This window comes from Exophiala mesophila, assembly GCF_000836275.1.
Source record: "Exophiala mesophila strain CBS 40295 unplaced genomic scaffold supercont1.4, whole genome shotgun sequence".
NCBI lineage: Eukaryota > Fungi > Ascomycota > Eurotiomycetes > Chaetothyriales > Herpotrichiellaceae > Exophiala > Exophiala mesophila.
This window is the reverse complement of record NW_015622507.1, coordinates 2,007,222-2,022,045: the sequence shown is the minus strand read 5'-3', so window position 1 is coordinate 2,022,045 and position 14,824 is coordinate 2,007,222. Positions and strand designations below refer to the sequence as shown.

The 14,824-nt window shown below is 48.5% G+C and overlaps 3 protein-coding genes across 4 annotated transcripts; 2 read left to right on the top strand and 1 right to left on the bottom strand.

Annotated features, from left to right (window-relative positions):
- The first annotated feature begins 83 nt into the window (after positions 1-83).
- On the top strand, positions 84-1,357 carry PV10_05890 (uncharacterized protein). Its single transcript, XM_016370625.1, has one exon. It carries the CDS (start codon positions 132-134, stop codon positions 831-833), a length of 702 nt encoding a protein of 233 aa, XP_016222918.1. The 5' UTR covers positions 84-131; the 3' UTR covers positions 834-1,357.
- A 393-nt stretch (positions 1,358-1,750) lies between these two features.
- PV10_05889 (uncharacterized protein) lies at positions 1,751-3,364 on the bottom strand. Its single transcript, XM_016370624.1, has one exon. It carries the CDS (start codon positions 3,016-3,018, stop codon positions 1,951-1,953), a length of 1,068 nt encoding a protein of 355 aa, XP_016222917.1. The 5' UTR covers positions 3,019-3,364; the 3' UTR covers positions 1,751-1,950.
- A 688-nt stretch (positions 3,365-4,052) lies between these two features.
- PV10_05888 lies at positions 4,053-13,486 on the top strand. Of its 2 annotated transcripts, XM_016370622.1 has the most exons (5): positions 4,053-4,510; positions 4,572-5,761; positions 5,807-6,748; positions 6,812-12,838; positions 12,897-13,486. In XM_016370622.1, the coding sequence occupies exons 2-5, from the start codon at positions 5,417-5,419 to the stop codon at positions 12,927-12,929; spliced, it is 7,347 nt and encodes a 2,448-aa protein (XP_016222915.1). In that variant the 5' UTR covers positions 4,053-4,510; positions 4,572-5,416; the 3' UTR covers positions 12,930-13,486. The 2 variants fall into 2 exon arrangements, with proteins under 2 accessions (XP_016222915.1, XP_016222916.1); XM_016370623.1 differs by having other exon boundaries at positions 6,812-13,486.
- The last annotated feature ends 1,338 nt before the right edge of the window (positions 13,487-14,824 follow it).

Sequence of the window (14,824 nt, the reverse complement as noted above, 5' to 3'; positions counted from 1 at the left end):
AAGTGTGGCGGTGGCTGAACTCCCTTCAGATGACGTTGGTGCAAACATGGTGACAGGCTGCGACCATTTCCTTCCTCCGAGGCCTGTCCGACCGCAGAAGCTGCCACCTATTTCATTCTTCGCGTGACTTGATGCCTGTATCCTCATTAAGTCAAATCAAACCTGGCCTTTACGTCTCCATCGTCCTCAAAGCCGATCAACGGAGTGGAAGGCAAGTTCAAGGCAGAGTTGCGCAGACATTAACTCGACACAATCATCCTCGAGGCATCAAAGTCAAGCTCACCGACGGCAGAGTTGGACGGGTGCAGCAAATCCTAGACGAGAATCAGAACAACAGACCTAGAAACGCCATGTCATCGAATAACAATCCATGGGCAGATAGCGTGTCCCAGGGACAATCTCAAGGCTATCAACCTCAACAGTCCCAGCAGAACAGCCAACCTCCCATGTCTTACGCGGCATACCAGCTAGCGCAAAACGCACAAGAGAACCCGTGGGGAGGACAGGATCAGTCTCAGGGCTACAACAACTACAACCCTCCGCAGCAAAGCTCGTTCGGATACAACGCTCCACAGGGTGCTCCTCCCACACAACCCATTCGAAGGTCCGACACCGAGCAGTTACTCGCCCAGCAGACCGACCGAGCGGAACAAGTCGAGCACATGCAACAGTATGAGTCTGCAACACCGATGAGCGAAGATGACCGCAACCAGGCCGACCTACAACGACAATTCCCCAACATTGACTCCAGTCTCATCGCGGCGATCTACAACGAGAGAAAACCCGACATGGCTGAAGTGAGGGAATTGTTACAAGAGCTGAACACGTCCTAGATTACAAGATCAGCCTATGCACTTGCCTATCTTGGACTTCTAGGACCTGTCGGCACCGAGCTGGACGAGCAAGCGAGAAAGGCTTGCGTATCGAATTACGACAATATACCCGCCGGCGTGTGCTGGCGGCATAACGGGATACCGAATGCACGAATGAGCAAATATGATATGGGTGGAAAACTTGAAGATTGCGCTTTCTCTCTGCATTATCTGAACCCCTGAGCACAGTTTGTACCTCGCAATCCACTACTCTAAACATCTCTGGTCGGACCGGGAGGGGAATTGCATTGCCCACTCGCCTGCTTCGTAATCGTAAGGAATGTTGACTGTCACTGTGCTTAAGCGTGCTGAGATATGACGTGGCTCGGCTAAAGATAGGCCATCAACCAATGTATACCTATCTTGACATTGTACACCAAAAGGAATGACATGTGTTTCAGAGTTTGTGCATTAGAGGTACTGGTTCTTGTGGTGGCGCGGCGTGGACTTTTCTTCCTCGTAAACCAACAAAAAAAACAGCAGCCTTCACTGTTTACATACATGGACACAAGTCCAGGTTAGGTATATCAGCTGAAAGTCGGCACCTGCGGTTGGGGATGGAGGCTTTTGAATCAACAATTTTCGCCGTATAAATATCCAGTGGCTTCGCTACGAGTAACCCCTCGCCATCTTAGTCGCCAATCTGGTGGGGGATTTGGCGCCATTTGCATAAGTACAGGACTCGTATTGTCGTCGCAACCCATGCTACTTAGCAAGGGTGTTGCATGATCCACTGGTGGGACTTCCCAGCGCCACTTCAGCCTCGAACGGGAAAGAAGAGTGAGACATGTGCTCAGAACGACTCACTGTCAATATGCTCATAATGTGATTATGGAGTTCAATATCTCGTTTTACTTATGCACGATGTCTGCACTGTCAAAGATTCAAGAACATTTGGGCTTCTTCGGGTCGAACATGGAAGGTAGAGAATTCATGATTGGTTGCCCTTCGAACCATGGCTTTCAAATATTTCCTTCTAAAGGCATCCCTTCATGGCTGCCAGCTTGTTGGTATCAAAAGTACAAGTGTTATACATAAGGTCGTAAATCATCAGGTAACTTGTGTTGGGCTCTACCCATCATGCCACACGTTGTCTTTTGAATGCATTGCCTCCATACGAATCTCGCTGCCGTTTTCTTTCAATCTCCTCCTTCATGATTCGCTCTGCTTCACTCATAGGTCGTTGTGTTGACACAAAAGATGGCTTCTTTGCACTTGAGAATGCGTTCTTTTTTGATGAGGCGGCAAAGACATTCTTTGGCTTGGCGATGTTTGAGGAAAGGCCAAATGATAAAGCCGGTTTTAATGCTCCCTTGGCAGTAGAAGGAGCTGTTGCCAGAACCGGCGAGTCGGCTGGCTGAATAAGTTTCTCGGACTCCTTCTGGTCGGGCGCTGAATCATCCTTATCGGAAAGGGGTGGAGTTGGTGGCTTGTCAACAGGGGAGGATTGCTTCTTTGCACCAAAGTTGAGTATGATTTTCTCCCCATCTTTTCGCTTGATGCCTTGATCGTCTCTCTCGGCAGATTCGTCGTCCTCGGAATGATTGTCTTTGTCCAGATACTCTGAGCCAGCATCCCTCCTAGCTCGGCGAATCTGCTCCTTGATCATTCTCTGTTCCCTCTCTTCGTCTCCACGATCTTGTCGTTCTTTCTTTCGTAGTGTTTCTTGCCGGCGCAGGGCTTCTGGGCTATTGTCGATCCAAGAAATCATGAGGCCACTAGCACCACTTCTACTTTCATTTTTCTCATCTTCATCCACCCGACAAATGCCTTCTCGTCCAAGATATTTGGCAAACTCTGTCAAGCTGGCCCATTTGGTGGCGTTCATGTGAATGTGTTGCTTGTTGGAGATATACTCTTGATAGAAGTGATTGACGTTGACCTTCTTCTCCCCATGGCCGGTCCTTAACAGTTGAATGAAATCTTTCATGAATTGGTTTGAGAATTCGTTGATCGCTTTGCGCGGGTCTTCGCCAATGATCTGCATTTGGCGCACATGTGATTCTGAGGCTACGTGACATTTGAAGCCGTTCTCATCGCGCATCTGTCTCGAACAAGCCTGGCAGTACCATCGCAACCGTTGAAGTCCCTTGGACTTCATCTGGTTGGCGATGTGCTTGGTTGATCCGACTTCGGCTCGAGGCATGGCTGCGGTTATGAGGTGGATCGAAGGAAAAATATGTAGGGGAAGATTAGTTCCTCGGATTGAGCAAGTAGAACTGAGGTTGATCGAGTGTGAGGCTGTTGAGGCTGTTGAGGTCGTTGAGGTTGTCACTTTTGTCTGATGGACACTAACAAAGACATCTTCGAGAACGCAGGTGGCGGCTGCCAAGAAGTTTTGTCAGCCATTGTCACGTGATATTTATGGATATCCGAATGCATTAAATTCAACAAACTTGTAGTGAAGGCCATCTCCCTTGCATTATTCTTCGGACGCAAACCTGGGCAATTTCATGTTACACAAGACGTGTCTCTGCAGACACCCGTCTACAGAAATAGAACAATCTAAAGAACATGAGGGGCAGGCCCAAAAGAGGAGAGTACAAGAACTGAGACAATATCCATCCTCGGCTTTGTACAACCCCATCGCGTGATGTTATCAGGAAACAACGTCCCCCGACTGACATAGCCACCATGTGCGTACAAACAATATGTACAGATATGCATGCATGATTCGGTGATCGTTACCTTCTTTGAGCCCAACACTTTTGATCCATGGATGAAGGTACAGTTTGAGTTGAGCCTGACACACCTCATATCCTGAGTTTGTTCGGATTTGCATACCCGACCCTAGACTCGGATGATAGGGGCCGAGGAAGGCTTTTGTGATCTTACAGTGCAATACATATGTGCAGAGTTTGGAAAAGGAGTGTTGGGCTTTTTATGGAAGCGCTGGCAACCCTGTGTCGAACTTTAACCAGGGTCAACCTGAGATGACGCCGCCGCGGGATGTGAGTATTCACGAGCAGAGGGTTTCGTCCATGTGCAGATTTCAGATATGTGGGATTTACCATCCACGCATACCCCTGCAACCCAGGTGCGCCTTACGAATGTCGGCCGATGTACGAAGTCGACAAGCTTTTACTTGCTTGTGCTTGTCGGCGTTGCGCCTGCCGTTGGATGTACTTCGTATTGATTCGGCCTTGGCATTGTTGCCTTTCGTCCAACTCACCGATGAATCTTGCGACCACTTCACGCTTGTCACCTATCATGGCCAGTCAGTCCCTGTCCATCATGCATGGATGCTGCTTTGGATCTCCATATGCCAGGTGGCCAGTCCTGTTCAAGCTTCTGGCAGATCCACATGGGACAACTCAATTCTCGACGTCTTTCCCATTGCCGTCATGGCAAATGCCTTGTCCCATCCCAATTCCTACCAATACGCAGGCTAACATTGAAGCAGGGCCCTTTTCCTGACAGGGTAACCTCTGATCCTGGTTTCTCCTGTGAGCGTCACATGAAGATTGATATACAGTTACAATCAACATCACATTAGGTCGGTTCTTGATGCTTCAACGTTCTCCACCTGGGCGGGTCGCTATACCAAAATGAAGACCCTACACCTCCCGATGTTTTGTCACACATGGTTCGACCGGATCTAATGAAAAGGCCTCGTACACAGCAGTGCTTTTATTTTGGTGAGACCAAACAAGCCAACTTGCTAAACCACTATCTGCGTCCACAGAGCTAACTGCGTAGCCTGTGATCGGAATACGAACGAGAGCCTGTCCTCTCTCCATCATTCGGCGTCTCGTTCCAATTGTCGTCCCATGAGACATGCTGGCTGAGTCGACTACGATTCCACTCATGTTGGCACTTTACCTTTGGCCCCTGGCGACCCTGGCCCTTATCTGCTATGTTCCAGCTTCGTCATATGCCTCTAGCGAAATCCCAACGAATCAAAGCCGAACCAATGATTGCCAAAATACAATGTCGGTTTTTCCTTGCTGAATCCTTTCCCAGGCTGTCACCGAAGTCAGCATCGTCGGGGACTCGTGTAATCTCGTTACTGCTAGCTAACACTCAGGACTGGACCCAACATTCCAGCGCCCGGCATGGCTATCTTTCTCCACGAGGACAGTGGATCAGTCGACCCTGTCAAACCAAAACCTTCTGCAGTGCCCGTCTATGGTGGTCCCGAGGTTGGTTTAGCAAATCACTACAATGGCTGAAAATGTCTCAAAGGGCTTCACTTGCCTCTCAGCTGTGATACATCTTACGCCAGGGAAGACAATAGCACCGTGTGCCACAAGTTCAGCTGAAGCAGCGATGGTGTCCGCGAGGCTAGCCCATGGACAAAATACGAATGCAATGCTTCGATCAGTGATCAAGGCCGTACCCTCGTCTATTGTCTTGTTTGTCAATCCATTCCCATCATTCTTTCTCGATCTTCCATCGAACTGGGCTATCTTCCCTTCACCACACTCGTTCATGGTCTATCCTTACTGTCACCGTCCTACCGAGCCCCTTATCACCTTCGTTTCACATTCTCTTGCCCTTTGAGTTTCGTTCACTTCCAGTACCTATCATTGCCTTCCAGAGCCATGTTCGACATGCTCTTCCTGTTCGCAAGTTTCCTTGTCACGATCAATGCTCTTCGATATGATCCGCTGTATACACAATACAACCTTAATGAGAACCAGACCGCCGTCCATCCGCTTGATTACTGGGGAGAATGGTCGGGACACAACTATACACCCTCCCCCGAAAACTGGAGATTTCCGTGGTACACTCTGTTCCTCGACCGCTTTGTGAACGGCGACCCTTCAAATGACAACATAAATGGCACTTCTTTTGAGCACGACACCAATTCTAATCAAATGCGACATGGCGGGGACCTGCTGGGTCTCGTGGATACTCTTGACTATCTTCAAGGCATGGGCATCAAGGCAAGTCCTCGCTACGCTTGGCAGCCAACATACTAACCTTGGTAGGGCCTCTATATCGCTGGGTCCCCTTTCATCAATAGTCCCTGGGGCTATGATCAATACTCCCCTCTAGACCTCTCCCTCCTCGACCAACACTTCGGGAACATCGAGATGTGGAGAACAGCAGTCACAGAGATCCATTCAAGGGGCATGTATGTCATCCTGGACAATACCTTCGCGACCATGGGAGACTTGATTGGTTTCGACGGTTATCTCAATACGACAACCCCATTTACGCTGCGCGAGCATGAGGTGCTTTGGAAAACAGACCGAAGATATCATGACTTCAGTATCGGCAACTCTTACAATGATACTTGCCAATACCCCAAGTTTTGGTTGGAAGATGGCTTCCCGGTAACCAACGACGTCACAGACCAAATGATCGGCTGTTACGACAGCGAATTCGATCAATATGGAGATACAGAGGCTTTTGGAGTATTTCCTGATTGGCGAAGGCAGCTTTCGAAGTTTGCTTCAGTCCAAGACCGTCTAAGAGAATGGCATGAACCGACCCGCCAAAAAATAGAAAACTTCTACTGCATGCTTGTTGCTCAGCTCGATATTGATGGCTATCGCTACGACAAGGCAACACAAAGCACTGTCGATGCCATGGGATCCATGAATGACGCTATGCGCCAATGCGCCCGTAGATTCGGAAAGAGTAACTTTTTCCTTCCTGGAGAGATTACCGGCGGAAATGTTTTTGGGTCATTATACATTGGTCGCGGACGACAGCCCGATATGCTTCCCGAAAATCTTACAGCTGCTATCACCATGACAAACACTTCCGATAGCAAATACTTTCTCAGACAGCCACAGTATGGAGGTCTCGACGCGGGCGCTTTTCACTATACAGTCTACCGGACTCTGACGCGGTTTCTGGGTATGGACGGTAATCTCGAAGCCGGCTACGACTCTCCGACGAATTGGGTGGACATGTGGAACAATGTGCGTAATCTTTCTTCCTCATTTGCAGTCGTTCGAATCACCCAGCTAACTTGAGTGTCCTAGTTCCTATTGACAAATGATTTTGTCAATCCAAATACTGGAAAGTTCGACCCGAGGCATATGTACGGCACGGTCAACCAAGATGTCTTCCGTTGGCCTGCAGTATCAAATGGTATACAACGTCAGCTCTTGGGGAACTTTATTACCAGTATCCAGCTCCCTGGGGCACCTCTTCTCCTTTGGGGTGAGGAGCAGGGCTTCTATGTCCTTGACAACACGGCATCCAATTATATCTTTGGGCGTCAGCCCATGTCTTCTGCGACGGCGTGGAAGACCCACGGTTGCTATCGATTGGATTCAACACAATACTTTGAAATGCCACTTGACGCTGCTCGCCGTGGCTGTGAGGATGACACAGTGATCTACGACCACCGCGATCCTTCTCATCCAATCCGGAACATCATTCGGCACATGAATCAACTTCGAGAACAGTTCCCGGTTCTGCAGGATGGCTTCTTCCTCCAACAGCTTTCCAACCAAACTCACCTCATACAGTACCCCGGTTCGGGAAACACCACTACTGAGACTGGAATGTGGTCTGTGTTACGATCATCTTTTGCCGGCCACCAAGATCTCAGTGGCATCGGTGCAGGCAACCAGCCTGTATGGCTTCTCTATTCTAACCAGAACGCTTCCCAGGTTTACGAGTTTGATTGTCTTAACAACATGACCGACATGAATACGACCAGTTTGGTATCTCCCTTCGATGAGGGTACAACCGTGAAGAACTTATTCTATCCATACGACGAACACACCTTGCAGACCAGCGCCCATTCACTGGGGATCAATGGATCTACTGAACGAAATGGTTGTTTGAGAGAGCTAGACATGGAAGCCTATGACTTTCGTGCCTACGTTCCTATTGACCAGTGGTTAGGACCTAAGCCCATGGTAACACATTTTAGTCCTGGTCATGATGCACGTCTATTATCCGCCGTCGACATCAACGGGACAGAGTCGCTCGATGTCGAGTTCAAATTCTCCACAGAAATGGACTGTGATAGCGTCACCGCCAGCGTTATTTTCAACTCATCAAGTGCATCAGGAACTACGCCCTCTTTGGATCGAACCACCGTAAGGTGCGAAAGATTGAGCACACCCGAGACACCTGACTACGTAGGAGCAATCTCATCAACATGGGCATGGTCTGCTACTCTGCGAAACGTCTCGAATGGTATACATGCCATCACACTTCGGAATGCATCAGCTCTTTCTGGTGACCACACCAATGCTGTGGATCGATTCTTGTTTAGAATTGGCCAACAGGATAACCCGATAGTGTTTCCCACGACGGCAAATTATTCATCCACACTCGTCAACAAAGCTGGCCATGGAACTCTTTTGCTTTCTCATGCCGCTCCTGGCGCTGACAAGTGGCGATACTCGACAAACTGGGGTTCTTCGTTTTCCGAGTGGCTCCCCTATACTGGAGGTGAAGTGGAAATCCACGAGCAAGCCTGGTCTGGTACCAAACTTCAAGCATGGAAAGGTACACATGTTCGCGTGGAGTACTTCAGCCGCTTGGCTGGCAGCGCCGATCATATTCAAGAGGGCGATGTGGACCGGACAACTCTCCGCCGATTTCCGCATTTGTTTCTCAACGGCCCATACAACCTTTATGGCTATGATGCTGGATTGAACAATCGAATGGAGCTTACAGACAACGCCACCTGGTCGCACCATTTCATGACTGAGTGGCTAGATGATGGGACTTTGGCACAGATCAACGTGTGGGGTATCAATCCAGATGGCGATCCAGACCAAACACAAGTGTTTGGAGATGTTGATGGTGACAGCGTCCTCGACAGGCTGCCACCATCTTCACTATCAGATCTCGTCCTCAATATCACACAACCCCCTCCAAAGCCTTATCTAGGGTGGCAAATCGCTGTCAATGATGGTACTCTTCGCTTTTCGCTCACTCCATCAGGTAACATGTGGAATCAGCTCATCCTGTACATTTTGTTATGGACGATCCCCATAATCTCGGCCGGAACTGCCGCATGGTTGTTTGTCCAGTCATTTTACGACGTCAAATTCAATGAAGTTGGAATCTCCGAAAAGGCCACCCTTGTTGGCGCGATCTTCAAAAAGCCCTTGAAGAAGCTTGTGGATGCAGAAGACAGTCCTGGTATCTTGGGCAAGTTTTCTCGCAAGCCAAAGTTCTTGCAAGAGACCGATACTGTCTTGAACCAAACTCGTCGCAAAACTGTCTTGATTGCGACGATGGAATACGACATTGAAGACTGGGCTATTAAGATCAAAATTGGAGGGTTGGGGGTCATGGCTCAGCTCATGGGAAAGAATTTGGGCCACCAAGACCTCATCTGGGTCGTACCGTGTGTCCGAGACGTTGACTACCCCGAAGATACAAAGGCTGAGCCAATGACCGTCACTATTCTCGGCAAAACCTTTGAAGTACAAGTCCAGTATCATGTCCTCCGAAACATCACATACATTCTACTGGATGCGCCAGTATTTCGGCAACAAACAAAGTCAGAGCCCTACCCACCCAGAATGGATGACCTCGAGTCCGCCATTTATTATTCGGCTTGGAATCAATGCATTGCTCAGGCTTTGAAACGATTCCCCGTTGATTTGTATCACATCAATGACTACCATGGATCTATTGCGCCACTCTACCTTCTTCCACGGACCATTCCAGCCTGCCTCTCACTTCACAACGCCGAGTTTCAAGGCCTTTGGCCCATGAGAACTCGGCACGAGCGAGACGAGGTATCTTCAGTCTTCAATTTATCAACGGAGCTCGTGCAACGATACGTCCAATTCGGCGAAGTCTTCAACCTCCTTCATGCAGGGGCGTCCTATCTTCGTCTTCATCAGCAAGGTTTTGGAGCCGTTGGAGTGTCAAAAAAGTATGGGAAGCGGTCCTATGCAAGATATCCAATTTTCTGGGGCCTGAAGAAGATTGGTAAACTTCCCAATCCTGACCCATCCGATACGGGAGATTGGGACAAAAAACTTCCCAGAGAAGAAGATATCCATATCGATCCTGCTTTTGAAGCGGCCCGTCCTGGATTAAAACGCCAGGCGCAAGAATGGGCGGGGTTAGAACAGAATCCAAAGGCGGAACTTTTCGTTTTTGTTGGCCGTTGGTCAATGCAAAAGGGGATTGACCTAATTGCAGATGTGTTCCCTTCGCTACTGGAGTCGAACAAAGACATTCAGCTCCTCACCGTTGGACCGGTCATTGACTTGTACGGCAAGTTCGCAGCGATGAAACTCGATCGAATGACGGAATTATACCCTGGAAGAGTTGTCTCTAAGCCAGTCTTCACCGCCCTCCCCCCTTTCATCTTTTCGGGAGCAGAATTTGCTCTGATCCCATCCAGAGATGAGCCATTCGGCCTTGTGGCTGTTGAATTTGGACGAAAGGGTGCACTTGGAGTTGGTGCGCGAGTTGGCGGTCTAGGGCAGATGCCAGGTTGGTGGTATACTGTCGAAGCTACAACAACAGCACACTTGATCCATCAATTCAAACTTGCAATCGAGGAGGCCCTCAGCTCCAAACCTGAAGTTCGAGCCTTGATGAGAGCACGATCAGCACTTCAAAGATTCCCAGTTGCCCAATGGGTGGAAGATCTTGAGATTCTGCAATCTACTGCTGTGCGAATTCATGACAAAGTCGAAGCTTCGAAGCGCCACTCGACTGTTATCGATCTTATCAAACCACCCTCAATATATTTCCCCCATAGTGGGATGAGTTCACCTGGAATATCTTCGCCCTCCGGAGCTCATACTCCAGCTCTATGGTCCCATTCGCGCGGAGCGAGCCATTCTGGCTTATCCACGCTTGCTGCCCGATTGAAGAATATAAGACACGGTCGAGAACCGCTCCACGACCTCAATAAAGCATCAAGTCCTGGCCTTGCAAGATCCACCTCTCTAGGATCCCATCACGGACCTGGTCATACAAATGTTCGAGATACTTTCGACCTTGACGGAACGAAGACTCCAGAAATCCACTCACCTCTGGCGGATGTTGAAGGTGATGATATTGGAGTTCCTAGCCCTGGCCGAGGGCATACCAACATACCTCATGCTACTCCGGAGGAAGATTCTGATGAGAGTGATATTGACGAAGATGAGCACATTACAATGTCAACTGAGACGAGGGGCGGCTATCACAGACTTGCAGTTGAGAATGGCCACCAGACCCCACCACTGGTCTCTTCAGTGCGAGTGTCTCAGACTCCAAGTGTCGAAATGATGGTTCATCCCAGACACCGACGTAGCCCTCTGGACAGTCCCGAATCCCCAGATCCTCCTCGTCCAGGCTCAGGTCTACTCGCAGCACCAACACCAGGTCTTGATGAAGCGGGGACCCGGATCTCTGCCAGCCCATCTGTACTCTCAATCAACTCAATAGTGGGAGAGAAGACCGATTTTAACCTTCAGAAGGTAGATCCATTCTTCACCGATAGCAACGGAGAGTTCGCCAGAAATTTTGAGAAGAAGCTTGACAGCCTGAATGGTAATAACTCGGAAACTACGAATTGCATCGAGGAGTTTCTCGTCAAGTCAGAAAAATCCTGGTTCACAACATTCAGAGATGCCAAACTTGGTCGCAATTACTATACTCCAAGCGTTCACGAATCACGCAATGTTTCCGGAACCCCTTCGATCATCGGCCAGCGCAGTGAATCAGGAAGTGACAGCCAAGACCACGAATACGATAGCATTGCTGACGAATTCCTGCTCGGGAAGGACTATGTCCCACCATCTGGCATACGGAAATGGATGCAAATCCGAGTAGGGGATTGGCCTGTCTATGCATTTTTCATGGCATTTGGGCAGATTATTGCGGCCAACTCATACCAGATCACGCTACTGACAGGAGAGATCGGTCAAACGGCGGAGAAGCTATACATCATCGCAACCATCTACCTCGTCACCTCGTTGTTCTGGTGGATTCTCTTTCGACGGTTTAGCTCAAGGCTTTGCTTGTCACTCCCTTTTTTCTTCTACGGCCTAGCATTTACACTGATCGGTGTTGCGCATTATGCTAGCACCACCAACGGTCGAGGATGGACCCAAAATGTTGCGACTGGGTTCTACGCAGTTGCTTCATCGTCTGGCTCGATATTTTTCGCCCTCAACTTTGGTGACGAAGGTGGGGCACATGTGAAAGCATGGGTTTTTCGGGCTTGCGTGATCCAAGGTACTCAGCAGATTTACGTGGTAGCACTCTGGTATTGGGGATCATACCTGAATCGCAGCCAAGCTGATGGGATATTGGCCTCGACCAACCCGATCACGAACTCCTGGAAGATTACAGCGATCTCATTGCCAATCGCCGTACTTCTCTGGTCTGTCGGAGTAGTGATGTGGTTGGGATTGCCCAAATATTACCGACAAGCACCTGGAACAATGCCAAGCTTCTATAAAAGCCTGGGACGACGGAAGATTGTACTTTGGTTCTTCTTGACGGTGATTATTCAAAACTTCTTCCTATCGGCGCCATATGGTCGCAACTGGGCATTTCTCTGGAGCAGCCGTCACGCATCAACGTGGCAGATTGTTCTCCTGGTGATTTTCTTCTTTGTCGCCGTCTGGGCTGGAATCCTATGGCTCTTCGGTATGCTGTCCAAATCGCACAGCTGGATTCTCCCCATGTTTGCCATCGGTCTCGGAGCGCCTCGATGGGCTCAAATCTGGTGGGGCACCAGCAACATCGGACTCCATCTCCCTTGGGCAGGTAGCTATACAGCAGGCGCATTGGCATCTCGGGCTTTGTGGTTATGGCTTGGGACTTTGGATGCTCTCCAGGGGGTAGGCCTAGGCATGATCCTACTTCAGACCTTGACACGGGTTCACATTGCCTTTACACTGATTATGGCGCAAGTTCTGGGCTCTGTGGCAACAATCGTGGCAAGAGCGTGCAGTCCCAACAAAATAGGGCCTGGTCCTATCAGTCCGGACATCAGTGCTGGGTTTTCAAGCACCTTTCAGCCATGGTTCTGGATCGGACTCGTGGCTAATTTGAGTATCTGTGTGGGATATTTCATGGTAAGCTCAATCGGTGTTGGTTCGTTTTAAAAGTCACGAGTACTAACAAGATACACAGTTTTATCGCAAAGAACAGCTCAACAAGCCCTAGAACGTATGAGAGACGTGAGAAATGACAATGTTAAGCAACAATGACAAGGGTCATGAATTATAACTAGACAGCTAGATAGAGACGGCTAGCAGTGACCTGATATCAATATTCTAGTCTCGCAGCATTTGTCCATTCGAGTGCACAAGATCGTGAGAAAGTGGTCAATCAAGTTGAAGAATGTGTATTTATTTCTAGCGGAATTGATGTCTTCAATTCTCCTGAGATACTTACCTACTAAATACCTATCTAACATGTCTACGTATCTACGGTTTTGCCTGGTGATAGCAGCAGAAACACACATGTATGTCAATCTACTCTAGCATGGATGATATAATCGATCAAGGATAGCAGTTCCTTGGGACCGAATTCTTGCACGCAACACGAAAGCTCACGTGGTCTCAGTCCATTGTGATCGAAGGTGAAGGGGGCATACAGCGACATGTCACGTGCGGAAGCTCAAGGTCAGGGGTTGCCATGATTCCTTCAAAAGGGATAGACTGTCTGCTTCTACACAATTCTATGGATCTTTGCTTCAATTCATTACATCAGGTCGAATTGGGTTTGAAGAAAGATGTCTGCCTAGAAAGTTGAGCGAGAAATCTATGGTTGAAAAGATCAGATCGAATCAGATTGCGGACAGAGGATCTTGTTTAGTGGTTGAAAAGATCATGATCAAAATCAAGATGCGTATTCGCTGGTTGAAAAGATCAGATTGATTCAGAGAGAAAAAGTCTTCATGTCAGGGTCAGATCAAGAGAAAGATTTCTCTGGTTGAAAAGATCACATCGAATCAGAATAGGGAAGAATGTTTGCTTCAAGAAGCCAGTAGACAGATGGCAGGCTATATCAGAGGAGAACATTTTGTTTCACGACATCAGGAGACAGAATCCAAACTCTATCAAAGAGGAATTTTCGGTTCAGGAAGGCTGGAGACAGAATTTGGAAGAATCAAACCAAAGAAATCTGCTTCAAAGGGCGCCATAGTGGGTCTTGACAAAAGTACCTTTGGTTGGCCCACAATGATTGGCGGATCTGCATCGGGGACCGTGGATGACAGTCGGCTCCACTATGATTTTAGCTTTGATCAACCATTCAAAATGTGCCAGATCCAACGACATGCGATGATGATAATCCACCATATGATCATTTACATTGCAAATTTTGCGCACCAAAGCTGTAATTTGGTGGTTTTTCTGGTTGGCGGCGAGGTTGCCTAAAGTATATCATCTTTTTTTCTGCTGGGTGGTTTGTTAGGGAGGAGCGATCCAGTTACATCAGGGCTTTGGTGTGTTGGAGTTGGGCATTGTCGAGGTCTCGAGGTCTCGAGGTCCTTGCTCTTTCGTAGTCAGATGCTGTTCTACTGTGTAGGGAGTTCCCCGAGACGATTTGCTTCATCGATCCGCCGACAGTGAGAGCCCTTCATCGTTCAATATGGCCTTCAGGGTGTGGTAACCCGAGTTCTCTCAAGGGAAAGCACATGCATCGGTCCCTTGAGATATCGCTCATGGTGTATTGCTGGTTGGCGCTAGCGTTAGCCTCAACCATTGTTCGATGAACTTTGCACGCAGGCAACATCGATTGTTCACCACCTCGAAACTCAATCAGGGGCAGTTGATTGATTTTCTCGTTGATTCTGATTCCAACAGACCCACAGGAGGTTGATCTGGGAGCACCCCTCTTGTCTATATCTTCTTCCGTTTTCCCCTTGGAAGTTGACATTGTTCATCAAAGTACTCCAGTACATCATTGTCCTGTAAGCATCACTTTTGAAACCAGAACAACTTCCAAGTTTTTTAAACTTTCTTCTTCTTCTTCTTCTTCTTCTTCTTCTTCTTCTTCTTCTTCTTCTTCTTCTTCTTCTTCTTCTTCTTCTTCTTCTTCTTCTTCTTCTTCTT

Bases quoted from the DNA above. Each gene is read 5' to 3' on its own strand.
- PV10_05890 (XM_016370625.1), top strand. From the start codon at position 132: ATGCCTGTATCCTCATTAAGTCAAATCAAACCTGGCCTTTACGTCTCC.
- PV10_05889 (XM_016370624.1), bottom strand. From the start codon at position 3,018: ATGCCTCGAGCCGAAGTCGGATCAACCAAGCACATCGCCAACCAGATG.
- PV10_05888 (XM_016370622.1), top strand. From the start codon at position 5,417: ATGTTCGACATGCTCTTCCTGTTCGCAAGTTTCCTTGTCACGATCAAT. The intron at 5,762-5,806 runs GCAAGTCCTCGC...TAACCTTGGTAG, and splicing joins TTCAAGGCATGGGCATCAAG to GGCCTCTATATCGCTGGGTC. The intron at 6,749-6,811 runs GTGCGTAATCTT...TGAGTGTCCTAG, and splicing joins GGGTGGACATGTGGAACAAT to TTCCTATTGACAAATGATTT.